At 44.7% G+C, this 27,949-nt stretch overlaps 1 protein-coding gene across 1 annotated transcript in view; it reads right to left on the reverse strand.

The window, feature by feature from the left end:
• CNTLN (centlein) overlaps positions 1 to 27,949 on the reverse strand; it is a 1,263,565-nt gene that overhangs the window by 467,717 nt on the left and 767,899 nt on the right. The window contains exons 18-19 of the mRNA XM_069239496.1: positions 23,848 to 23,935; positions 23,086 to 23,303 (exon numbers count right to left, since the gene is read on the reverse strand). Coding sequence (XP_069095597.1) covers positions 23,086 to 23,303; positions 23,848 to 23,935 — 306 coding nt within the window. The remainder of the gene's footprint in view (positions 1 to 23,085; positions 23,304 to 23,847; positions 23,936 to 27,949) is intronic.

Consider the following 27,949-nt stretch of genomic DNA (forward strand, 5'->3'; position numbering starts at 1 on the left):
AACCTCCACAGAAGGTAGCTCAAGGTCCAAGACCTCAGCCGCCCTTCTCACCACCATGGAGTATGAGGCGCCCTCCTCCGTAGCCACGGTAGGAGGAGAGAGGTGTTTACACCACTGCCATCACCCAAATCCTGCACCCTGTCTATTTGGGGGTCAAGCTAGTATTCTAAAGGGTCCAGCGTCCCTTCCAAACTCTCCCTGTATCCATACACGTAAGCATAAGGGTCTGGATCAACCCTGGGCCCTGGAGAGCCCATAGAAAACGGAATCGCCATTGAGTGATGTCGTTCCGGCTCTGGGTCGTCAGGTATGAGAATGGGATCGACGTTGATTGTGGGCCCAACCAACATCAGGGGCGTGGACATCTGACCCCACGCCAGGGAAGGTCGCTGTGGCACGAACGGCGTTGGGACAGATCCGAGATTGGATCCAGAGGAGCCCTCCGCAGCCGTGGCCAAAGCCAACTACTTTGAACCCGAGGGGGTCCCCATCAACTCACCCGTGCCCGAGGGTGCCAAAGGTGGGTGGGTCTGCCCAAAAATGTGGCGCACTGCCTCATAAAACTCTTTGAGCTGGGCAGGGGTGGCTCGAGCTCCTGCGAAGTCGGGGAAGCCTGGAGCGGACCCAGATGAAGGCTCTGAGGACAGAGGCCTGGAGCATTGACGCTCTTCCCTGCCGCATCATCCGAGCGACCGGGTGAAGTTGAAGAACGCTTGTCCTTCTTCGACTTGAATGTCCAGATGACTGAGGACGAAGAGTGGTGGTGACTCCATGGCTGGTCTCGAGACCTTCCTCTCAAACAAGACCGTAAGCGCCGCAGAGTCGAGTGTCAGGCCGCCATTAGCTTTAGGGACCACTCCCTCAAAGCTTTCGGGTTCATGGCCCGACACTCCGAGCACGACTTCGGGTCGTGATCGTGCTCTAGGCACCAAAAACACACAAGGTGCGGATCCATCACGGGCATCATTCGGTGAAAGGAGTCGCAGGGCTTAAAACCGGTCTTCCGGGACATCCCTCAACGCATTCACGACCTCGTCAAAAAGAATGTGACAAAAATGTAATTGTAGTCAAAAAGTGGCTGAGGTAGCTCTCTCCGGATCTGCGTGTAGGCTGGTGCGGGAAGAAAGGAACTGATATCAGCGCACCGGGGTGGCGCCTATATATGACTGTGATGTCATCACGACGCCCGCAGAGTCGACCGACGCCACCTGCAGAGGCACTGCTCGAAGAAAAATCTCCAGATCCAGATTGACGCCAGGGAGAATTCAAAGGTAAGGAATCTGCATCTAGAAGTCACTATCAGATATATGCACACATATATTACCTCAACTTTAGACAATTCCCTTCCTTGTAAACTGACAGCCAAAGTGTTTGTGCGCAGGGGTTGGGCCTACTTATCTCAAGGACAAAATAAATGTACTTGAAAACTTCTTGTCCTAGACCCAAAACAATATTCCCTGGGCATCAGGCGTTAGGAATTCCACATCCCTGATAGAGGCCTACAAGAAAAGATATTGGCCCCTACCCTCAGAGAAGCTCTGGTAATAACACTCAAATCTGATAAGTCACCTAACTGATGTGACTCATATTTCCCATTATCATTAATTAATAAGGATGTCAAAATCCTTGCTAAACACCTGGCAGCCTGTATGGAACCGCTACTCCCCACCCTGGTTCTGCTAGACCAGTCCGGGTTTATTCCTGTGCTCTCTACTACGCAGAACTTTTGCACGCTCTTTGCTGTGCTACACCAACTCGGCCCCTCACTCTCGGCAGCGGCGATTCTGCTTGACGCTGCAAAGGCGTTTGACACCATACAATGGCCATACATGTTCGTGGTTCTCCAGCGCATGAGCATGCCACAGGCATTTCTACAGTGGATTCACCTACTATACACAAACCCAATGGCATGAACCTGCAACAATGGTAATACTTCAGAAACACTTAGAATACTGAGGAACGTTGCAAAGATGCCCACTGTCGCCAATCCTATTTTCTCTAGTGTTTGAACCCTTAGCATGTGTAAATAGACAACGGCATGCTAACACCACCGTACGATTTCACCAATGCCCATTGGCAATTATATCCCTCTACGCAGACAATATGTTACTGTACGTCAGTCACTCGGCTATAAACTTAGCACCAGTTGTCTATGAATTTGTGAAGTATGAGTGGCATTCTGGACGGAGCATTGATTGATTTAAGTCAACTGTCTTCCCATTGACCCCGGGCACCACACCACAGACTGTGGAATTCCCATTAGAATGGTCCATGGACCCCATACAATACTTGGGTTTATGAGTACACAGTGATCCAGAGATAGTTTTCCAGCAGAACTATGGCACTGCCATTTCAAATCTAGAGGACGAAATAGGCCATTGGATAAGGCTTCCTCTATCACTCGCTGATAGAATAGAAATTATGAAGTTGGTCATACTTTCTAAGTTTTTACACCTGTTCATAAACATCCTCATTCCACTGACGCAAGCTTTCTTTAAGACCCTCAGAACCCACATGGTCAATCTAGCCTGGGCACAGCCCAGCGTTAGTTGGAATACACTCACATGCCCGTACACGCAATTAGGATTTGGAGCCCCGGATTTACACATACTGTGTATGTGCACAGGCACACTTTGCACACAATTAGTACTACCCCCCAATATACGTCACACGTAGCGGTAGAGAGCGATGATGCGTACTCTACACCACTCAGAGCCATTCTGCTTTACATACGCACTAATATATCCTCGAAATAAACCCAATAAATATCACTACGAAAGTCTGGCATGCACAGGGTAAACGGGTGGGCAAAAAAACGCTATATCCCCAACTGCTACCACTTTCATACCACCCAGCAATCTCAGTCACACAGGAAACCAGCACATTATCTATGTGAGAGATGGCAGGTTTGCAGATGATGGGGGATGCGTTTGAGGGTGGAAACTTTATAGAACTTGCAGACTTTCTAGGCACACAGAAACAGACCCCTCTCATTCTTCTATATGACTGTCTGTGTGGGGGCATAAGAGCCTTCTATACCACATTCCCACACGAACCTCCCTGACTAGAAGCCCAGTAAACTACTCAATGTAATATCAGAATAAGCCTAATCACTAGACTGTACAACACATCTCAGTAGGGCGCTGCAACAGACACTTCAGCTGCACTTGAAAAATTGAATGCTCTATTAGATGTCCCACTATCATTAGCAGACTGGGAGTTTTGTTGCGCCGTGATGAGTAAACTGACTTTGAATTGTAATTAAGCATTATCCACTTTAAATATCTGCAGCAAATATACTACTCACCCCACCGACTATGGAGATTTGGACTGCAGGCGGAAGACTGGTGTGTTCGCTGCCATACAATGGAAGCAGACTTTCTGCATTTGGCATGGACCTGCAGCCCTGTGCATCAGTACTGGGTGCAGGTGTCCCTGGCCCTATCGACAATAGCAATGGTGAGTGTACCTTGCACCCCTCAAAGGTGTCTTCTTGGCCTTGTTAAGCCGCTCCAACCAACTAATCGGAAATTTGTAGCAGTAGCAATTCTGTTAGCCAAAAGAAGAGTTGCTATTTATTGGGGTAGTAGTACATCATCCAAATTCGATGTGTGGTTAAAAGACCTGGCATAATGTAGGGATCAACTGGACCATTAAGTGGAAGAACTTCCACAAGCCTCGAGGCCCAGAGATATATGGAGGCCCCCTTCAGCGCATATCTGTTATCGTCAGCCACTGTGACATAGGCAGATATACCCATTTTGTATGTGATGCGTCATGTACTACAGTGTGCACTGCAATTGATATCTGCAAGGATTGGTTGAAGTGATGATAGTATGTTGCATCTTTTGTTTTGTTCAAGGCTGTAAGTCTTATAAAATCTAATAAAACAAATTGGGCATGTGAAAAATCTGTGTAAGAGCTAAAGGGAAATGCGTGTTTGGTGCACATTAGCTATGTATGCAACTGAGACTCGTCTTTTTCTGGCCTTATTTATTATGGTTGCCTCTGTTCATGGAAATAAAAGAATGGAAGGCATAAAGGAGACTGTGTCCATCGTTTCTGGTGTAGACTGAACAGAAAGTCATGTGACATCTCGGAGGATTCATCTGGTAGTTCGAAAACATGAGTGAAGTGGTCAGGCTCTTTTTTGTTGACTGAAGTACACCAAGACCCAGCCTTGCATAAGAACAACAGACGGTCGGAGCAGCTTATCTTAACAGATGCTCTGTCCAACAAGAACACATTTTCATGGTCAAGTACTTGCAACTAAAACTGTGCAGTCATCTTGGCAAACATGTAATTACACGAGGGTGGCAGTTCAAAAGAAGCTCTGCTATTGCACTGGGTGCCTCTGGAGCGGATAATCAATACAGGATGTAAGATACTTTGTTACTTGGGGGGACGGGGAGGCTAGAGGGGAGTCATGCAGCTTCTTACTCCAAATACCAAAGGCTCAGTGTGTCCATGTTACTTATGGATATCTGGTTCCTGCAGTAGAGACATTCTTCAGACCTTGATTCATATGTTTATGAGCTGGGCCTGAATGTACATTTGGTGACGGTCTTAAAGCTGTCTCTAACCCTGCCTACGTCAGGTGCTTCTGCATATTCCTCTGCAGAGAGATTGTCCTTTGCATTGAAACATAGGTAGATCGCTAGTAAGGGAACATTTATCCATCAGCAATGAATTCATGTCGACCTTATGGACTAACCAGTAGAGACGAAAGTTTGGAGAATCATCACTTACCATTTCTTACAAGAACCATGACTGGATCGGAATAGCGGACTCCCACGTTATCAGTGTATACAAATGAACAGTGTATTGCTCTGGACAATGCACACAATTTACAGTTTGAGGACACACAGATTTAACAAATATATTTTATTCTACTCATATTTTCAGAGGGAAACGTACTTTCAAAGAGGAATAAGAAAAATGTAAAAACTTTTCATTTGAATTTTATTATGAAACAGCCCCTCCAGGGGAACATTTCCTGAAATGTGCTTTTTATTCATTTTGACACTTTTCTTCTATATCTCGATAGCTGCTTATTTAAAATTTCAAGTGAAATCTAAGTCTGGTACACAAAAGCCGATCTTTACAAAGAACCAACAAATACACGGCCCTATACGGTTAGAACATAAGGTAGTCATGTATTTTTAAAGCTAAGGCTGCACTGGGGAGAAAAAGGGAAACGTTTATTAAGATAATTTAATGCCAGAAAGGTAGCAGAGGAGCCAGATGGGATGGCAGTAACAGTGGTAGCGTGAATGAAAGCTGGGAAAGGAGTTGTGAGATCAGACGAGGAGTCAGCAAAGGGCAGGTGCATTACACTATGGTATAAACAATATACATAATCATGAGCTGTGAGAATAAACGCCCTGCGCTCAAATTCAACCATGTTGCTACAATCTGTTGAAAATAAAATGTAGTATGCTTCAAACTGTATTTTTAGGGCCTCCACTGGCTATGGCCTTTGAAACCACAAAGACTGTTTCTTGCAGTTTGTGCATAAAGGGAAACTAGTCGCCATTACTTCACAGCACCTCAGGGCCCTTCGCAACTTGAGAGCAGTGGAAATATCCAAAAGAAAAAAAGCAGCAGAAGATGTAAATGTATATGCTGTATGTAGAAAAAAAAACAGAACAGCCATGATACAAGACCATATTCTCATGCTACGCCACAAATCAGATACAAACAGTACAGCTCCGGATAAAACACAAACCAGTCATAAACAGAAAAGTTTATAACATTTATGGACGATGATAATTATCACCTAAGATACATACCATTGCCTAAAATTCTTGGCTCTTCATGCTGATCAAGTTTTTAAAAATGATGCAAATAATGATGAGGAACAGTTCATAGTAAACTGTTTTAACACTGAGAGTATTATAAAAGGTTGCATCCACTAACTACCCAAGCAAGAAACTCGGTGGAGGACCAACAGGTTAATGGGGGCCAGGGTCTGACCCGCCAGAGAACATCCAACTGCGGCCCCTGAAGCTGTATGGGGCCCGAATCGCCCTAAAAAACTGTTGTCTGGCCTTCCTTAAGGCCACTCTATATGGTGTGGGACTGATGACAACCAGGGGGACTGGGTGAACGCCAGGACCAGCCTCAGAACAGGCTTGGAGTCGAACAAGGGCAGCAGAGTCTTGTTCCTGGAGTGCTAACTGCACGAATTCTCCCAGGGGTGGCAGGTTGGGAACGAGTCCTACATGGACTTCTTGTGCTTGTGGCATGACTTGTCCCTTAACTTTTTATTTTCAACCTTCCCGAAGGCTTCCTGGAACGGGACCAGGAACTAGACTGGAAGCGCTTTTTTGTACAGAGCCATAACTTTCCTTCTTGGTCTCCGATTGCATTTGGGTGCATCAAGGAGCATTTGTCATATGACTTCAAGTCCTGCCCAGAGCCTGAACACCAAAAGCAGACGTGGCTCTGTGAATGACATCTGTTTCCTGCATTCAGTGCACAATTTGAAGCCTATGATTTTGGTCGCAACATTTCCCTAGCAAACTGTCTTTTTTTAAAATTAAAATGCAATTTTGTCGTCTGTGAAAACCAATAAGGTGGAAAGCGGAGCTCTCGATCCATGTCAAAGGCAGTGGAAAAGAAAGAACAGACATAAGTCTGGAGTGATAGCGCTTATATACAACTGCAAGCCATCACTTCACAGGCTGCAAGGTTGCTGGGGACTCCACCACCTGCTGGGGCTCTGGAGCTACTGCTGTGAAAAGGTATGGGTACAGTCTGGTGCATGGGGAAGTTGAAAAAGTAAGGATTCTATAGTTGAAAATATCTATCAGAACAAAGGTTTTGGTTGCCATTTAAAGCCAGCGCACACCTCCATAGCCTTTCTCCAACTGGTTGCAGTTAATTGTAGGGAGCCAGACAGGTGTTCCAAAAATAAAGGGTGCACCTAATTTGGTAAGACCTTATTCCTCATTCATACTATCAAAACCTATTCCAAGTGACATGAGTACCTCTTATTTTGCTCTTTTTCAAAGGGGCCCAAGGCAGTTTGTCATCTACTAAGTTCTAAAAACATGGATACTATTTAAGAAACTTCCCATATGTGGCCATTTAGCTGCCAGGATCTATAATTAATATTTTTTAGTTGAACATTCATGACTTTGCTCTTACAGTGAAGTATTTACAATCAACTCACATTACAACAAATCGCCAGAACCTACTATGCACTAGATAGATGGCACAGGAAAATGTGTTTTCTGTTTTACGACGTTTTTTTTTTGTTAATAAAGGGGTAGTTTCGGGGGAGTTCAACAACGACAAAGTGCTATGTTGTAAATATGTAGTAAAACCTTTAGCGTAGATCTCCAAAACAAGAGACTTGACTCTCCTCTTTTAAGGGGAGTTCTGCTACTTTAAGCAGAATATGTTAATTATGTCAAAAAGTATGTTCGGTGTTCTCTAAAACTGGTAAACCTGACAGTTTCGATTCACTGTTAAAATCACAATATAAAATATATTGATGGTAATTTGAGCAAAGTAAAATACGAGGGCTGCAAGGTTTTAAGGAAAAACGAAATATGTGCCACAATCTTTTACTCACCGCCATTCACCAACCTTAGGCTTCACTCACTGCTCGTCCCATTCCCAAGATGTTTACATTGTGAGGATTACTTCTGGCAGTAACACTAATGCAAATTGCCGAAAATGGGCAGAAGGGCTAAAGAATAAGGGCTTTGCCGTTAGGCAGAGATTTGACTGTGTTCATGCATGCAAAAAAGATTGATGGAGATTTTGTGAGGGAGCTCAGATTTCGGAATGTTAAACAAGGCCTGTTCCAAAGTATGTTATCTTAGGTATGTTATTGGAAGCGAAGACGTCACAAAAATACAGGATATTGTGGATTAGAGTGGCAGGTCAATATAATAGGTGCATGTTGCTGCTCCCTACCACGAGCAATGGACGGGAGCTGTGGATTGTTGCAAGGACAGCGAGAAAAAGGTTCAAAAACAGGAGAGTGTCAACAAAAAGTGTATAACGTCTGGGGAACGTGTAAGGACAACTTTAAGGAGATTAGGGCGTCAGAGGGCACTACAATGCAAAAGCAGGATGCAGGGGCACTCGTAGTTTATGGGAACAGGAGAATGCAACACTTAGCTGTCTAGGTTAATGTCAAGATTGGGGTATTGTACCAACCAGGTTTCACATCCAGCGAAACTGTTAGCACATAGGTTACTCATCATTTCATCACATCATTTTTACAAGATAGCGGACCTTCACCTTTTGTTAAAGAACTTTTATATTTACATACAGTATAAATAAAATAGTTCAACAAGCAAAATCTTTTTTTTTTTTTTTTTTTTTTTTTTTTTTTTTTTTTTTTTTTTTTTTAAATCAACGCGAGTTCCAACCCACACTATCAATGTGGAAGTAAATATGTATTTTACGTGCTCCTATGGTCAAATGAACTCTCCTGTGTTTGACAGGCATTGAGGAAATAAATGCATGCAGTAAGGTTAAATCACGATCAACGAGGGTATTTCCCGAAAGTAAAACATTTACTCAGCACTGAGTATGCCACAACCACCAAATCAACATTCAAACTTCAAGGTTTAGAAATCATTTAAACAAAATGCCCCTGAGGTTGTACAAATCAGCAGCTAGAAATCCCATAGTGGCGTGTTACCTATGACAGACTCCTCAAACAACTGCAGTGTGAATAGTCGCTTCATGGCTCGATCCCTTATTTCTACATTTCATCCACTTTTTTTCTTCTAAAGATGAAAGCTAACCTCATCCCTTTGTGAATGTGTGATCTTGTGACTCACTGCATTCCTTTCAAGCATGTTAACCATAAGACTATATGGATATGAGAATTAATCTAAAAAAGAAACAATAATCATCAGGACTAGAAGGACAACCAGACCGAACCAGAACCATTAACAATCAAGACAGTCGGACTACAAGCCATCTGCACTTGAGGGTGTGATGTAGGACTAAAATGTCTGAACTCCACTCTCCCAGCATACATGAGATTACATCAGCTTCACAGGGGATGGAAGAGGCTTATGTGCAGATGTGCTACACGAGGCAGCATGAAGAAACAGTGAGAGGATCAAAGATTTGTTTTGTGGTAGTCACTCCATGTTTGAACAACCGAATCACAGACTGATACTGAATGATAACAGAAAAAGTTTTATGATGGTTTAATACAATTTACACTGTTCCTTTGTAATGTGATTGCTTCATTTATTTTTTGGTACGTGAAAATTTCTATTAATATTCATTCTAAGTACTTTCATACTTAGTCCAGATAACCAATCAACCAGGTTCCAAAAACAAGCCTTCGCCGTTAAACAGAGGTATTTTTGCCAGACTACAACCATATTTCTCTCAGTAAACATAGTCCTTTTCATGATGCCCCACGCCATTTCCAACAAAAGTCGTATCACTGGGCACAAAAGGTGCAAACTAAGCAAGGGTAGGTAAGCAGCATTATAAATTTGACAAAGGCTATTTGATGGTCAGAAGTCATCTAATACATAATACATTCTTTTTTTATACGCAGTATTTAGCTCACCAACCTGATGGAGCTTACGGGTGGAAATCTCGTAAGAAAAAGCAGCAAAGGACCAATATTTCTCAAAATAGGATGTGAAAGAGGAATTGCCACAAAGCTCTATTACAAAGAAGAAAGAAAGTAATCTTAAAGGCAGATGTGCGTTGCCTTGGTTTTGGTGCAGTGCACAGCAACAAGATGAGATGAATTACATCAGTACTTGCAAAGTCATTATCAAAGTAATAGAGAAGGAAGGCCCAAGATATATGGGATAAGAAGCACCAACAATTAATTAAGCATTACTGCCTGCACCTTCTGATTGGACTTCATTGTTAACGAAAGCCAGCATAGGAGGCCAGATCATAAAGCTTGTCTTGTGGTGCTGCTAGAAGTCCACCACACAAAAATGGACACCAATCACTGATCTTGATGACTGAAATTCATAACTAATACAACAATACTTAACATGTACAGTTTTGCATTCCCTGCTTCATTTAAAAAGTTGAGTAGATTAAGCAAGAAATAGGAATCCATGATTACAGGCGTGTATTTATAAAAATACTTTTGTAGGTCTCCAAACGAACATTGTCCAAAAAGGGTTTCAGAGTCAAGCCATGGGTGAGGAGTGTGAGACTAGATCATCCAAAAATGCTTAGTCTGTTAAAGATCAAATGGCTAGGAGTAGCCACCTCGACTGTGATCATATCCTCAACAAATACAAGACACATTCATTAAAATCAGAGTTGTGTGCCTAGAGTGTGATGCAACGATCAAAATTCAAAAGCCTTTCTCTTTACACATTCTGGAAATACAGAAACACTGCAAATGAAATTCTTGCAAACTGAGTCCGATTACAGCCGAATAAAAGGTTGATGAGGCATTAAGAAATTGAAACCTTAAGCCGAAAAATAATGTACAGTCACTGAATGACAATATTCATGTCAAACAAGGCTGGTAAGGTCAAAATGAGAAGATCCCCAATGCGGCAAGGAAGCAGGGCACAATGATGTTTAGTAACCAAGACCAGTCAGCCAATTTAGATCACGAAGAGTCACTCGTAATCAGCCTAAAAGATAATGTAATCTTCTACATTATTTTGCTATAACGAAATAAAATATCAATAGATCCTTTAAACATTCATATACAGCAATTATGAAAAGTTGCAGCAGCGCTAAATATATGGGAAATATTGTCTAATTAAAATGTCTGCATGCAGTTATTGCACATAAACTGCTGTCATGCATTCCAAAAAGATACGAAATTAAATACTGGGATAAATATCTGGTTAATTCCAATTTATAAGCTCTAACAGCAAAAGATGACCTCTTTTACTCTTGTATTAGGTCACGAAAAGTCAGCTGTAGGTCTATGAATGAAAAATAAAGGGCAAAAAGCAGATGTACAATGAACCATTCTGCTAACGTAATGATTGATGATGCTGAAATGTAATCTATCTATGCTCAATAGAAAAGAAGATCAATCTCAGTGGTAGGTGGAAGCAGTGCACATATACTGAGTTAAAGATGACTTACTTAAAAATAGACAGTGAACTCAGGCCAGAGGGAGAGCAGCAGAAATACTTGTCTGCCAGGAAGGGAAGGCTTAAGTTAGACGTACGTCTGACCAATACAGAAGAACCTCCCAAATGATGGAATTTGATCTCTTCTATTCCAGGAATCCAAATGCTTAAATGAACCATTAATTGATTTAACTCAAATTCATTTGTTACAATGAAACATTCAGTGAATGAATGCTTCGCAAATGTGGTACAGAATCACAATGACACCCTTTAAAGTGGCATGTATATGTTCCCACCTTTCTGAACCTTATAAGGTAGAGCACAGGTGTACTATTGGTTACAAATCACATTCTTACATTCTGGAGAAGAGGGAAATCAAAGAAAATACACCGTTTCACCAAAAATACAAGCTTACAAAGAGGGAAATTGTTAAAATAGCAAACATACAAGGAATCTGAACACAACGATGTAAATGCTGATACCCACATAAAAGCCAAAAAAAGAAGCCAGTTGAACATACACTAAAATGAAATAAAATACAAAATATTCTTATAAGAACGGTTAGCAAAACTAAGCTATGTCGCACTTCTGCAGCACAGGATTTAAAAAAATGCCATCTGCTGGGCGGAGTGAAAGTCCACTTTGAATATTTTAAAGTGTAGGTAACAACAGATATAAGAAAGAGCTGCACTGCCCTGACTTTAAAAGATATTGCTTTTGAGAAGGTATGTATTCAATGCATTACATTAATTAGGCTGCACAATGCTGTTTAGTCACTGGAGTCAGCCTGTTTAAGTGCTGTATTGGCAGCCAATTGATTCTCTTTTGTTAAGATCACACAGATCAGTTACAAATATCTGTACCGTAGTTCCAGACTTAATGGAAGTAGGGCTTCCAAAGACAGATAGATTGCCTTTGAGCAATGCCTCCTGCTGTAGGGACTCAATGCTTTTTATACTGCATTTGACACTTATGGTTTGTCCTTTCAATAAAATACAGACACACTGCTTATCCCATCAGCACTTGTCAATGCAAACCCAGTCTGCACTTAAGAGCTGCCCACAGGTGGTCGCCCTCAGAGTGTCTACAGACATGCCTCGACCACTATGAGTGGACCTGGTTTGGAATGATGTAAGGAAATGCCTCCGTGGCATGGTTACCCCCTGACTTTTTGCCTTTTATTGATGCCAGTTATGATTGAAAGTGTGCTGTGACCCTGCTAACCAGGCCCCAGCACCAGTGTTCTTTCCCTAAACTGTACCTTTGTTTCCACAATTGGCACAGCCCTGGAACCCAGATAACTCCCTTGTAAATGGTACCCCTGGTACCAAGGGACCCTGATGCTAAGGAAGGTCTTTAAGGGCTGCAGCATGTCTTATGCCACCCTGGGGACCCCACACTCAGCACATGCACACTGCCTCACAGCTTGTGTGTGCGCTGGTGGGGAGAAAATGACTAAGTCGACATGGCACTTCCCTCAGAGTGCCATGCCCACCTCACACTGCCTGTGGCATAGGTAAGTCACCCCTCTAGCAGGCCTTACAGCCCTAAAGCAGGGTGCACTATACCACAGGTGAGGGCATATGTGCATGAGAACTATGCCCCTAAAGTGTCTAAGCAAAACCTTAGACATTTTAAGTGCAGGGTAGCCATAAAGAGTATATGGTCTGGGAGTTTGTCAAACGCGAACTCCACAGTTCCATAATGGCTACACTGAAATCTGGGAAGTATGGTATCAAACTTCTCAGTACAATAAAGGCACACTGATGCCAGTGTGGAATTTATTGTAAAATACACACAGAGGGCATCTTAGAGATGCCCACTGAATACCAGTCCGACTCCTAGTGTTAGGCTGACCAGTTTCTGCCAGCCTGCCACAACCAGACGAGTTTCTGGCCACATGGGGAGAGTGCCTTTGTCACTCTGGCCAGGAACAAAGCCTGTACTGGGTGGAGATGCTTCTCACCTTCCCCTGCAGGAACTGTAACACCTGGCAGTGAGCCTCAAAGGCTCATGCCTTTTGTTACAACACCCCAGGGCACCCCAGCTAGTAGAGATGCCAGCCCCTCAGGCCACTGCCCCCACTTTTGGCGGCAAGGCTGGAGGAGATAATAAGAAAAACAAGGAGGACTCACCCACCAGTTGGGACAGCACCTAAGGTGCCCTGAGCCGAGGTGACCCCTGCCTTTAGAAATCCTACTCTTGAGATTGGAGGATTTCCCCAATAGGATTAGGGATGTGCCCCCCTCCCCTCAGGGAGGGGGCATAAAGAGGCTGTAGCCACCCTCCAGGACAGTAGCCATTGGCTACTGCCCTCCTGACCTAAACAAACCCCTACATTTAGTATTTAGGGGCAACCCAGAACCCAGGAAATCAGATTCCTGTAACCTACAACAACAACAAGGACTGCTGACCTCAAAGCCCTGCAGAGACGACGGAGACGACAACTGAATTGGCCCCAGCCCTATCGGCCTGTCTCCAGACTCAAAGAACCTGCACAGCAACGCATCCGGCAGGGACCAGCGGCCTCTGAAGCCTCAGAGGACTGCCCTGAACCCGAAGGACCAAGAAACTCCTGAGAACAGCGGCACTGTTCAAAAACAGCAACAACTTTGCAACTTTTAAAGACTTCACTCTTCCTGTCGGAAGCATGAGACTTCACACTCTGCACCCGGCGCCCCCGGCTCGAGCTCCAGAGAACCAACACTGCAGGGAGGACTCCCAGGCGACTGCGACCTCGTGAGTAACCTGAGACGACCCCCCCCTGAACCGCCACAGCGACGCATGCAGAGAGGATCCAGAGGCTTCCCCTGAACGCGACTGCCTGGAGCAAAGAAACCGACGCCTGGACCAAGCACTGCACCCGCAGCCCCCAGGACCAGAAGGAACCAAACTCCAGTGCAGGAGTGACCATCAGGCGACCCTCTGCCTAGCCCAGTTGGTGGTTGGCCAGAGAACCCCCCGTGCCCTGCCTGCACGCTAGAGTGACCCCAAGCCCCTCCATTGATTCCTATTGAAACCCGACGCCTGCTAAGCACACTGCACCCGGCCACCCCTGTGCCACTGAGGGTGTGTTTTGTGGGCCTACTTGTGTCCCCCCCCAGTGCTCTACAAAACCCCTCTGGTCTGCTCACCAAAGACCCAAGTACTTACCTGTTGGCAGACTGGAACCGGAGTACCCCTGTTCTCCATAGGCACCTATGTGTTTTAGGCCCTCCTTTGACCTCTGAACCTGACCAGCCCTGTGTTGCCGGTGCAGTGACTTTGGGGTTGCCTTGACCCTCCAACGGTGGGCTGCCTATGCCCAGGAAACTGAACTTTTAAGTGCTTTACTTACCTCAGAAACTTAACCTTACTTACCTCACCCAGGAACTGTTGATTTTTGCACTGTGTCCACTTTTGAAATGGCTTATTGCCATTTTAACTAAAACTGTGTATGTTACTGCTCTAATTCAAAGTTCCTTACTTACCTGTCTGGATTACCTTGCATGTTATGTATTTACTTCAAATCTTGAATCTTATGGTTCTAAAATAAATAAAATATATTTTTCTATATAAAAACTATTGCCCTGGAGTTAAGTCTTTGAGAGTGTGTTCCTCATTTATTGCCTGTGTGTGTACAACAAATGCTTAACACTACCCTCTGATAAGCCTACTGCTCGACCACACTACCACAAAATAGAGCATTAGAATTACCTAATGTTGCCACTATCTTACCTCTAAGGGGAACCCTTGGACACTGTGCACACTACCTCTTACTTTGAGATAGTATATACAGAGCCAACTTCCTACAAATGAGTATTCGATTTTCACTGAAACCGAGTTATGTGAGGATGGAGGATCTTGCAGCACACCGTTTAAACTCATATTGAGTTGCAATGTCCTTGGATTGTAGCTGTGCGGTACATCTGAAGGAAGGTAGCAATCGTCTGAGCATTCGTTCAAACCGTGGTAACTGTTGAAGTGTAGATTGTCGCCTGGGGTCTTATCAGACATTGTTCTACATGGCACGTTAGGAAAACGTTACTTGTAATCCTATTTCTGCATCATGGGTACTTTACTTTTACTGCAATCATAAATGTAGAATAATCCCACCTGGATACTGTCACCCCTCAACACTTTATTAAATAAGTAAAAAATGTCACACACTTTTTCAACTGGGGGTAAAAGCTACCATTTCCCAAAATGCAAGTCCAACATCAATTTAACAAACAGGCCAGCTTTCCCTAATGTTTTCGCTCTGGTAATAAATAACCTGTGAAATACAATACAAACGGCTACACTGCAGCATCTTATATAAAACTGTGCCAAAGTGTTAGAGTTGACTTTGACACCTACGTAGCAGACAAAAACATGAAAGAAAAGAGGCCTGTAAGGTTAAAAGCAGAATATATTGAAAACATGAACTGTTTATTTAAGAATCCAGCAAGTTTCATCTCCAAGCATGCACGGTACTGGCACTTTGCTTTACAGCCCCAGTTCTGTTTTTCAGGCTCATGCCAAGTAGATCACACCCTATTTTTTTTTAGATTTTCACTCAGGACTTAATTCAACACCAACCCCACTTGATGGGTTTCCCTCGAGTTTTTTGTCACCTTGTACGGGTGTTTCTTCCGATATGTCCTCAGATTTTGTAAAGTGTCCTTGTAATGTATACAAGCGGTAAAAGACCAGGAAGAAATTCTCTTGAGGAAGATGGGCGATTGAAAATAGAAAGGGTACAGGAAGAAACACTCTAGACCAACCAGAGAAGTTACTCCTTCTCCCTCATCTGTGGGCTCACCAGAAAAGGAATCCCCCAAGAAAAGATTTAGGAAGAAGATCATCATAATTCTCAACACCCCGATCACCACAGGTCAACATCACAGAACTCAACATCAAAAGATGTCTTGGCATCAACGTGCCTGAAGTAGAAGGCCAGCTCGGTTATAGGTCCAACTTCAATGCTGAAAGGGATACATTCACCGGAGTCCTACACCACCATTCCAAGCTGACTGATGTTGAAGCACTCACCAGAGACATCTAAGCACTCACCAGAGACATCTAAGCACCCACCAGAGACATCTAAGCACCCACCAGAGACATCTAAGCACTCACCAGAGACATCTAAGCACTCACCAGAGACATCTAAGCACTCACCAGAGACATCTAAGCACTCACCAGCGACATCTAAGCACTCACCAGCGACATCTAAGCACTCACCAGCGACATCTAAGCACTCACCAGCGACATCTAAGCACTCACCAGCGACATCTAAGCACTCACCAGCAACATCTAAGCACTCACCAGCAACATCTAAGCACTCACCAGCAACATCTAAGCACTCACCAGCAACATCTAAGCACTCACCAGCAACATCTAAACACTCACGGCTTTGATGAAAGTCAACACTGATTTATTTGCCATTGTGAAGACTGACGTTGAGGCAATCGAGGGAATCTGGTTTCTCCAGCTCTCTTTCTGGATGCCTTGGCTTTTTTGCCTCACCTTTAGAGTCAACGTTACCAACAGCCCACATAAGAGAAGGAGAGATCTTCATCTACTTCTCCAGATCGTATTTAATGGCTCATCATACAAGTCCTTAACTCTTACATCATCAGTCTGTTCACGGACAACATTATCACATATATACTGTACCAAATTTCAAGATTTGGATTTAAAGGCAGCGGTGAAGTTCAATATACAGGCTGAGGTCTCAGTCTCAGTTATTATGCAGACGTTGCAACCTGGATTTGTTCTTTGGAGGTTCCCTGCACTTATGAAAAAGGCAGCTTTGCCTGCAATGCATGGTACTAATGATGATTTCTTACTTTAAAAACAAAGTGATCCAAGATCCTGACACACAAGTCAGAGTATTGTGTCTGGGACTATCAATGAAAATGCTACAACGGAGAACTAGCATTTCCTGTGAGCTGGATGAACTATAATTTGGGTGGCCAGAGAGAGTTAAGCTGTGTTTCGCCATGCGTATGTGCTCTTCAGTCAAACCTAAAGCTAGGGATACTAACAGAACAGTCTCTTGTATTCCTTTGATTATGCTATTAGCTACTTATTACTGAGCACAGTTCAGCTCCTGGTCCCCTTCGTAAGACAAGATCTGGAAAATTGAGCAGTACCTTTGCAAGCCAGTAGGTGGTGTCATTTCGCTCCACATCAGCTTTGCCTGAGTGGGAAGTGATGTTGTGGTGCCTAAATAGGCACCACCCCAGTTGCTGACAGTTTCTTTCATGACTAGCTCTGCGCCAAAAACATGGAAACGCGTACAAACTAAGGCTAGGGTTTGACCAGTGTGCATCACCAAATAGGATGTTTTTTTGGAAAGAATCCACTTTATAGAGCAGAGAGGGGAGGAGGGTCTGCGAGGATTCTGTGGTCAGACAGTCTCTACCAGAAAAAGAGTTACCAAAAGTAACTAGTTCTTCTGATAGAGACTTCTAACCACAGATTCCTCACTTTAGAACAGCTATTTAAGTATTACCTCCCTGAAGGTGAGAATGGAAACTGCTTTAGAAGAAACAGACCCAGGGGACCGATCTGGCGAAATGTCCATCATGACGGACCTGACGGTCCAAGTAGTAGTGCTTTATAAACGTATGGAGGGAGGTCCACATGGCAACCTCACAAATGCCCAGGACAGGTCTCCACGCCCTAAAGCAGTAGTGGCAGCTTGGACCTGGTGGAGTGTGCCCAGAAGCTCTCACAGGGTTGCTTCTTCTCCAGTGCATAGCAGACCTTTATGCAGAGTACAATCTATCGGGAGAGGGTCCACTTCTGCGTGACCTTGCCCTTCTTTGCTCCAGTGAAGAGCTGATCGCCCCTGATGGTCTTTAGTGCAATCAGTACAAAATTACAGAGCTTTTTTAGCATCCAACCGATGGAGTCTCTCCTCCTCCTCAGATGGATGAGGAAAAGCGTGGAAGGCAGGCAAAGTAATGCTCTAGCCAACGTGGAAAGGGGTGACTACTTTTGAGCGGAATGAACCAGCTTCTTAGGGAAGAAGTTGGTGTATGGGACCAAAATGCTGTTTTCAGTGTCAAAAGCTGCAGAAGGCAGTAATCCAAGGACTCAGAGGGAGAACAAATTAGAAAAGTTAGGACCTAATTGAGGCCGCACTGGGACATTAAAAAAGGAGGAGGAACAAATGTTGCAAACGTTTCAAAAACTAACTGACAACACAAGAGTGAGGGTTGATCGGACAGCCACAAGAAAGCCAAGAGAACTGAAAAGTAACCGTTAACATTTCCAAGAGCAGGGCCTTGCCGGTGAAAGAAAACACAAACAAAACCTCAGCAACAATGCAGAGAGTCCACATGGCCTGAGGTACGCAAAGCCACAAACGTATCCCAGCAGCAGGCATAGATAGATTTAGTAAAGGGATGCCTAGCTGCAAGGATGACATTACTAAGTTCGGGAGGGAGACGGAAAACCCTGAATTGTCACAGCTCAATCTCCATGCAAAATGTGGAGCAGGTGCAGGACCGTGCACTGTTGTTGCAACAGAATATCATCGGAGAACAGATGGGGAGTACTAGAGATACAAGACCCTCCGTGTCCAATCTGGTGCCACTAGGATGACTAGAGCCTGGTCATTCCTAATCTCGTTGAGAAATCGGGACAGGAAGGGTATTGGTGGAATTGTGTATAGGAAGCCTGAGCCCCACTCGGGATGGAATGTGTCTATGAGCGAGCATGTTTGTCAGCACTTCAGCGCTAGAGTTTCTAAAATGTGCAGCAGTGGCGAATAGAATTAAACAAGGTCCCGCCCCTCCTCCCCACCCTCTCACCAATCTCGAAAGAGACCTTGCACCACATCCAGGTGCAGACTCCATTCACGATTTGCAAGGCATCGATGCTTGAGTTAGTCTGCCCTGGCATTCAGAGATCTGGCGAGGTATTGCTCAACCAGTAAAATGTCCTGATTCTCCAGGCTTGTTCAGAGGCACAGATCCTCCTGGCACAGGATACACGACCCCATCGCGCCCTTTTTGTTGCAGCACCACATGGTGGTGAATTTGTGCATGAATACCTGATCCAGCTTTCCTTTCATAAAGGGAAGGAAGACTTTCAATGCCAAGCGAATTGCCCTCAAACTGATGGGGGAATGAGACTCTGTCAGACACCAGAGTCCTCTGATTTTTCACCTCTCCCAGATGGCCGTGCCAGCCCAAGAGTGACGCATTTGTCCAGTGTGAACTCTGGAAGGGGAAGAAAGAGGGTAAGCCACTTGCCCAAATGAGGTACGTAAGCCACCACTGCAGATTCTTTGCACCTCCTTCTGATATCTGGATGAGGTCAGAGAGATTCCCCTGATCCTGTGCCCACTGGGACTTCAGATCCTACAGCACAGCCCGCATATTCTAGCAGGCATGCTTCACCGGCAGAATGCGGAAGGCCATAAGACTCAGCAGCCTCAAAGTCAATCTCATCAAAATCCAGGATAGAGGCTGAAAAATCAGAATCCTAGTTTGAGTATCCCGGACTCGCTGCTCCTAAGGATAGTAGAGGAACTGCACAGCCTCCATAATGGCTTCAATGAAAAATCAGTATTTGAGAGGCATTTAGGTGTGACTATAGCACGTCGACTGTGAACCCCAGCAAATGACAGTGGTGGCTTGGATGGATGTGGGTGATGGCCTCGAGGCGAGCCCATGTTCAACAGTCATATGTCAAGGTAGGGGAAGACTGGAACCCCCTCATCTCCACTGATGTGATGCAACCATGCCATTACTTTAGTGAACACTTGAGGGCCACTGGTGAGGCCAAAGTGGAGCACAGCAAACTGAAAATGCTCAATGCCCACTACGAACCGCAGGAAGAGCCTGTGGGCCAGTTAGATGAGGATGTGGAAATACGCATCGTGCAGGTCCATCAGTACCATTCAGTCTCCATGAGCCAGGGCAGCCAGGACCTGAGCCAAAGTGAGCATCCTTAACTTCTTTTTTCAGAAAGCAGTTGAAAGACTGCAGGTCTAGTATAGGGCAGAGGCCTTTGTCCTCCTTTGGCACCAGGAAGTACGGGAATCACAATCACACCCTTCTTCGGATGTGGGCACCCTCTCCATAGCTCTTTTGGCCAAAAGAGCCCGCACTTCCTGATGAAGCAAACAGAGTTGGTTCTCTGTCAGCTGTTCCCTGATAGGGTGTAGTCCCTCTGGATTATCTGAAGCATCTACTTCACTGATGTTATTACCAACCTTCGGGGCATGTGGTGCCTGACTCTGCTACCAACTGGATGTTTTTATGCTGGATGAAGGGCGCACTAAAGAGGCTTTGTGGCTGCGGCAGCCAGAGAGGAAGAGGATTAGACAGCATGCTAGGAAAGGCTACTGAATCCTTTGTTGTACAAGCTACTGGACTGGGTATGGTTGGTATTGCAGGCACCCAAAATGACCCCCTTCCAAGTCCACGATAGGGCCAAAAGCACTGCTTCTATGAATGGGTTGGAGGGAAAGGCTAATGGATCTGGCAGTGACCCTGCTCTTGCGAAAGAGCTAAAGTGCCATATCAGCCTTTTCACCAAACAGGAGGGTGCCACCCAAGGTCATGTTGATCAATTAACATTGGAAATCCAACAGGAACCCAGTGGTCTGTAACCAGGTGTGGTGACGCAGCTCCGCCATACAAGCCATGGCTCTACCCAGGAAGTCCACACGGTCCAGTGCACACAGGATGGTGAAATGTGTTGCACCCCTATGGCCCACCAGACCTTAAGGGAGGATGGTGCAGCCTTCTTCTTGCAGCATGGGTAACAGATGCACAACCAGAATCCCACGATACATGAGACTATTGACCCACAAGGCATGTGGTGTTCACTGACCACTGGGCAAGGCTGGTGCTGTTGAGGCCTTAACAACCAGGCTCTCGGGGAAAGGGAGCTGAGAAAGGAAGGCTGGGCCTCCTGGGGTGGCATGCTGTCGATCAGCAATTATTCGGTGCACAGGAGCGCCTGTGCAAGGATTAATTGAGGACCGCAGAAGCACATTGGTGAGAGCCTTGTTAAGGGGGAGCATGGATACAAATGAAGCCACCTCAGGTTGAAGCACCTCAGTCATGACGTTAGTCTTGATCTCGATGACTGGCAGCTGGAGATCGAGAACTTCTGCAACCTATGCATTATGGTGGAAGAAGTAATTGACTACTTCTAGTCCGGAGGTCACTTCCTGTAAATTAAATGCTACTATTGGGAATACAGCATTGATTGTGCCACCCACATAAGTAGCCCTTTAACCATGTCTCAGGTCTGCCATTGCAAGGTCTGTGTGTGCAGTTTCACTGCTCCTTTGACTTGGCATTTAAAACTACGTACCAAGCCTTAAATTCCCCTTTTATTACATATAGGTAGGACCAAGGTAACCCACAGTGCAGGGTGCTATGTAAGTCAAAGGGAGGGCATGCACTTATATGTTTTACATGTCCTGGTAGTGAAAAACTATCAAAGTCATTTTTCACTACTGTGAAGCCTACTCCTCTTGGGCCAGCATTGGAAATTACCTTACATACTTTTAAGTGGTAATTTCTGATCTGAGAGGAGTTGCCTTATGTTTGTAGTAATGGTAGTAAAAAATCCTACTTACGGGTAAAACTGCATTTTACATTATTATTTTAGAAATGACACTTTTAGAAAGTAGGCATCTCTCTGCCCTTACTGCTCCGTGTGCCTTACAGCCTGCCCCCAATCCACGCCTGTCTGTGCTGGTTGACAGCTTCCCTTGTGAATTCCACCCAGACAGCCATAAACACAGGATAATTAGCTTCATCTGCATTCAGCTGCATACTGATGGGTCTTCCTGGGCAGGAAGGGTGGAGGGACTCTCAATTAAACTTCAAAGGCTAGTGGCCTGACCTCACACAAAGTACTGCTCACCCCCCACAGATCTCCTGGCAGACAAGGCCAAGTTGAAAGGGGAACCTTTGCACTTCAAAACCAGTCTTTGAAGATTCCTTCACTTCAAAGGTACATTTGGGTTTATATACTGGGTCTGTGACCCCACCAAACCAGACACTTCTGGACCTAAAACTGGACTCTGTCAGAAGGACTGCCTTGCTGCTCAAAGGACTCATCTGGACTGCTTTTCTGGAAGGACTGTTCTTCTTCTTGTAGCTCTACTGCTTGCTGGCCCCTGACTCTGCTGGAAGGACTCTGCCTTCCCCTACAAGTGCCCTCTAAGGGCTTGAACCAAGCTTGCCTCCTGTTCTGAAGTCGCAGCGCCATCAAAGACTTCACCAAAGAGGGAAAAATCCAGTGCATTGGATAATCGACGCAGTGCCTACCTCCCAGCTGAAAAATCGCTGTATGGCCTACTGGATCGGCGCAGTGCCTGTTCCATCCTACAAGCGCGTTTTGGATTTTCCATGCATCATCCTTGGGTAGCAAAATACCCTCACATCGCAGTGAGGAACCAAGGCTGCTCTTCCAGAAATCGACCCATAACCTTGCCACTTTGCTGTGCCAGGAAAATGGACTCATCGCTTTATTTTTCCAAGCATCTCCTCCTCTGCATCGTTAATTTTTAGGCATTCAAGGTACTGTGTGTTAAAGGGCTACAACTAATGATTCTTGTGAATTAAGACTCATTTAATCCTTTAAAAAGTGATATCTTGACTTGTGCGTATTGGATGCTTGTCATTTTGATCTTATTTTATTCAAAAAAATAATATTTATTTTCCTAAACTTGTGTGGAGTACTTTCTGTGGTGTGTTCTCTGTGTTACTGTATGAGTTACTGAACAAAGACTTTACACATTGCCTTCTATGTTAAGCCTGCCTGTTCTGTGCCAAGTTACCAGAGGGTGAGCACAGGATAATTTAGGTTGTGTTGTGATTTACCTGGACTAGGATTGTGGTCCCTACTTGGACAGGGTGCATACCTCTGCCAACTAAAGACCCAATTTCTAACAGCTGCAAATCCTAACCATGCTCCTTGACTCGTTTCTTCTCTTTTTTGGTAACACCTTGTCAAATGTGTGGAAAGGACTTGCAGCACACATGGAAGAATCTTTCATAAATACTGAAATGTAGTAGCAACTCACCTGAGCCATCTGTTTGCCAATTTGAAGCCTTTGGTTTGCCAGGGTTAATTCAGTTGCTAATTTCTGATTGGCTTTCTGAAACTCTCTGGCAGAGCATAATGCTGATCTTTTTCCGTTCTGTAGAACAGATACCAGTTGTTGTAATGACACAATCCGTTCCTGGAGTGAAGTGAAATTGGATCCTTGCTTTTGGGCAAGACTTTTTCTCTTCTCTTTAACTGAAAAAAGAAGATTAAATACTTTTATTTTGACAGCTTAGGAAATCAAACTCCTAAATTTAACACAACTCAGAGAGAAAGAGAAAGAGAAAGAGTGTGTGTGTGTCTGTCTGTGTGTCTGTCTGTCTGTCTGTGTGTCTGTCTGTCTGGGAAGTGACCTCCGGACTAGAAGTAGTCGATGGCTTCTTTTCGAATTATCTCTGGCCACAATCAGGTCACAATCAGCCACAGCAATAGCTGTAATCAGTTCCACAGCAGAGGAAAGATATTGGTTCATTACATACCTAAGCTCAGTGGTGTAGCGTGGGTTGTCAGCACCCAGGGCAAGGCAAGTAATTTGCGCCCCCTAACCCGGGGCAAGGCAAGTAATTTGCACCCCCTAACCCGTGGATTTAGTCTCTTCCAAGATGTTGCGCCCGGTGCGGCCGGCCCCCCCCTGCACCCCCCAAGCTACGCCACTGCCTAAGCTACACTGTTCGTACCTGAAGTACTACAGCACATTGCAAGAGAATCCCAACATAAAAAATTGTGGGAATATGCGTACCTCTGCGGATAAAAGAAGAATTCAATCTTCGCGTTGGATGTAGCTTCGTTTGATGGTAGAGATGCTCTGTTAACTTGTCCTTGGAGTTCTACACGAAGAAAACAATGTTGTTATTGGTCAGTGTGAAAAGAATGGCACTGTGAGAAAATTACTTCTACTCTTACATGATTACCTCTCACCTGCTTTCTCATCAGAGCCAATCTACTTATTCTGAGTGAGCTTTTACCTGGGAATGAGGGTGCTCTCACTTGTCGTGCACAGCCAGTAGATTGGCCACTGGCCGCTCACAGTGAACTTGCTTAACCTCATGATTTACTCACAGAGATTTAGCAAATCGAACACACTTTAGGAAGAAGGCCTTATGAAGCTGTTCTCCTTCCTGATTGCATATTAAGCATTTCCAGACTTCACTGTTAAACAGTATTCAATGCCAGAGACCAATTTCAAAAAGGTCTCAGCAACATCAGCCCTTGTTTATTCTCCGATGCTTCCTTATCTCTGCTCCCCATACACAGTATTGCTTGTCAACAATCTATAACCAAAAAGGGTTAGGAGTTTTAGGATATAAAATCAATAATTGAATGGTGATGTTACCAGAAATATCATAGGACAATTAGGACGTTATCAAGGCAAAATTAAATCACATGTCACCGAGAATGGATTCAGCCCTTCTGAAGACCCAGTGATGCTACGAGTGCAGGGGCTGTTAACAGACGCATCTCTGGCAAACTGTATTCAGGTCCATTCCACTCATACAATTTATAGAGCAGTAGATGAGTAACAGTGAATAACAAGGACGCTTTTCACAGAGGGGGTCTGAGTGACTCCTAATACACAACGAGGGTGAAGCTCTACTTGTCTGTGATGTCCCTATAAAAACACTGCCGTTGTTCACGGTTAGCCATCTATAATATTATGTTATATGTGGCAACATACCGGTTCACCATCGTAAATCAGTTTTTTTAAACTGTATTACTCACTGTAAGCTCGTCATAGAAATGGAGATGTGTGAACAGTAGAATATTTGTGAATAAAGAATACTATTTGCAATACTAATTAATAATCAAACTACTTTTTAATACATCTAAAAGGATTGTTAATTTGAAACTATAAATTGTAAATTATGTACTTTTGGAGTAAAATTTATTTGCTTCGCTGTCTTAGGAGATCACATAACGTCTTTTTTTCGTTATGGAGAGTTTGGTGCTTTGAACCGTTTTATATTTAGGAATGCAGTGAATGCATTTTTTGATCCAAGCATGTTCATTTATGAAGGATGGATGGTTGGAGAAGGAATAATTCCCCTGTAATTGGCGCTTAATGGTAGTTGAGAATGAGATTGTTTTAACTTGTATGTTGTCTTCTATTAGTTTTCTTAGAATTAGAATTATTTAGAGTCTGACAACACTGAGTAGTAGTTTATTGACGGTATGTTATTGTGTCCTGAAACTTGGCGTCAATTTCCGAACAACAGATTTCCTGGTACTGTGGTTAGATAGTAGTTTTTCTGCTAGTTACCCGGCTTATTCTTTTAGCCTTTTCACAACTGAACACATTTTAGCAAGTTGTCACTGATGTGTACCCCAAAGAGCTGTAGGGTTATTTATTATGTTTGATGCCAAATTTAAAGGTGATTAAGGTTTCTTCATATTTTCAGGTCTGTTCGACAAGGGTGTTAGGGCAGTCTCTTCTTAGGTTTTGTTTTCATATGTTCTACTATACTGGTCTAATGTGATTTGTATTAATTCCTTTAAGATTTTTGATTTCCAGCTCTTTCTATTGTATGGATTTGTTTCAGTAATTATTTTCCAGCAATTGAAGATCTCCCCATTTTAAACCAATCAATCAATGAAACGTTTCTAAGAGTGCAGCAAATCACCCGTGAGGGGCTTGAGGCCCCTCAAGCTGTATGTTGCTGTGTGGAGGTATGACCATTCGAACGTCCAGGTGTTTAGTTTTCCTCTGAATTCTGAAGCGACGACGGTGCAGTCCTGAAGTGCAGGAGGAGGTTGTTCTAAGCCTTGGCTGCCAGGTTCAAGAAGGAGCGTCCCAAACTAATGACTCAACAGATCCGTGGGGTGTTTGCAAGGGAGAGCAAAGCTGATCAGAGGTGTCTGGTCAGTTGGTGGAAGGTTAGCCATTTGTTGATGTATGCTGGTCCTTCGCTGTGCAGGGCCTTGTAGGCATGGGTCAGCATCTTGAACTGGCATCTCTTCTGAATCGGGAGTCAGTGTAGTTTCTTGAGATGGGGGGTAATGTGGGTCCTTCTGGGGAGGTAGAGTTAGAGTCTTGCTGCTGAGGTTTGTATTGCCTGGAGTCGCTTCAGGAGGCTTACAGAGCATGTATCTGTAGTCCAGTCTGTACAGCTTGTATCTGTAGTCCAGTCTGCTGGTGATAGTCCTTCTGGTGTTTGCTGGGAGCTACCTGAAGATCTTGCGGAGCATGCAAAGAGTGTGGAAGCAGGTGGATGAAAATACGTTGACTTGCTTCTTCCTGGATAGCTTGCTACCCAGGATTATGCAGAGGTTGGGGCAGGGGGTGCACGGAGCACCGCTGGTCCATGGAGTGGTGTTGTTCCCAAAGATTAGGACTTCAGTTTAATCGGTGTTTGAGACAGTTGTCCTTCATCCAGCCTGCAACATTCATCACGCATCGGTGGACGTTACCTTTTGTGGTGGAGGGATTTTCAGACAGTGAGAGGACGAGTTGTGTCCTGTCGGTATAGGAAATGATGTGCAGTCTGTGTAATCTGACGGTGAAGGCCAGGGGGATCAGGTAGTTGTTGAAGAGGGTCAGGCTGAGGGATGATCTTTGGGGGACTTCATAGATGATTATCTTGGACTCTGAGGTGAACGGTGGGAGATGGATTCTTTAGGTTCTGCCGATGAAGTAAGAGGCAATCCATTTGAGGGAGTTTCCTTGAATTCTGAAGTGGTGGAGCTGGTGTCAAATGTGAGGGCTGCTGTTTCACCACGGTCCAGCAGGGCTCTGATGTCGTCTATGACTGCGATTAGGGCTGTCGCAGTGCTGTGGTTAGCTCGAAATCCAGATTGGGAGGGGTACAGGAGGTTGAAATCTTCTAGCTGTTGGGTGAGTTGCTGGTTGATTGCTTTCTCGAGAACTTTTGCTGGCTAGGTGAGAAGAGCGATGAGCTAGTAGTCCTTCAATTTGTCTGGGTCAGCTGATTTTTTTTTTTTCAGGAGGAGCCTCACTTCAGCGTGTTCCCAGTCATCAGGGCAGGAGGCCACGTGATTAAAGTGTTCAAGACCTTCCCAAGCTTGTCACCAATTGTCTTGCTTCTGAGGTTGAAGACGTGGTGGGTGTAAGGGTCTGTGGGTGCTCCTGAGTGCATGGAGTTCATGATGTAAATAGTGTCTTGTGTGGTGAGGAGTTCCCAGTGGGTGAAAAGGAGTTTGGGGATTTGTGTTTGTGGGTGCAAGCTGGTTGATGCTGTCTGTGGCAAAGGGTTGGCGTTCAAAGTTTTCGTAGATAGCTGAGATCTTGGCATGGAAGAAGTCTGCGAGGTTGTCGCACAGTTCCAGGGAGGGAGTGATGTCGTTCTTGGTGGTTGCAGGATTGGTGAACTCCTTCACAATAGTGAAGAGTTCTTTGCTCTGGTTTGCTCTGGCTTTGATGAGGTCTCCTAGTGTGTGCTTCTTGGTTTCTGTCAGGAGGCGTGGTACTGGTTGAGAGCGGTATTAAAGGTGGAGCAGTCTTGTTTTTTTTTTACTGATGGGCCGCTTCCTTTCCAGCTGTTTACAGGGGAATTTGGTGGAGTGCAGTTCCTTGGTGAACCAGGTTGCTCTTTTACTTTGTTCTTTGACCGTGGTTGCCTTCACGGGGGGCAATGGCATCAGCGCATTCTGTGATCTACTGGGAGAAGCTCTTTGCTGCTTTTTCACTGTTGTGTGTAAGGAGGTGGGAGCAGAGTGTTGCTCCACTGGTCTTCTGGTACCTTTTTCAAGTCTCTTTTGTGGATCTGGGGGACACTGTGTGCTGAGGTAGGTGGGTCCTGAGATGAAGTGTACGCTGTGGTGGTTGGGCCAGTGAGTGATGTGGTGTGGATGTACCCGACTGTCGCTGGAGGTGTAAATGGGGTTGA

Source organism: Pleurodeles waltl, chromosome 1_2 (genome assembly GCF_031143425.1).
Source record: "Pleurodeles waltl isolate 20211129_DDA chromosome 1_2, aPleWal1.hap1.20221129, whole genome shotgun sequence".
NCBI classification, from domain to species: Eukaryota; Metazoa; Chordata; class Amphibia; order Caudata; family Salamandridae; genus Pleurodeles; species Pleurodeles waltl.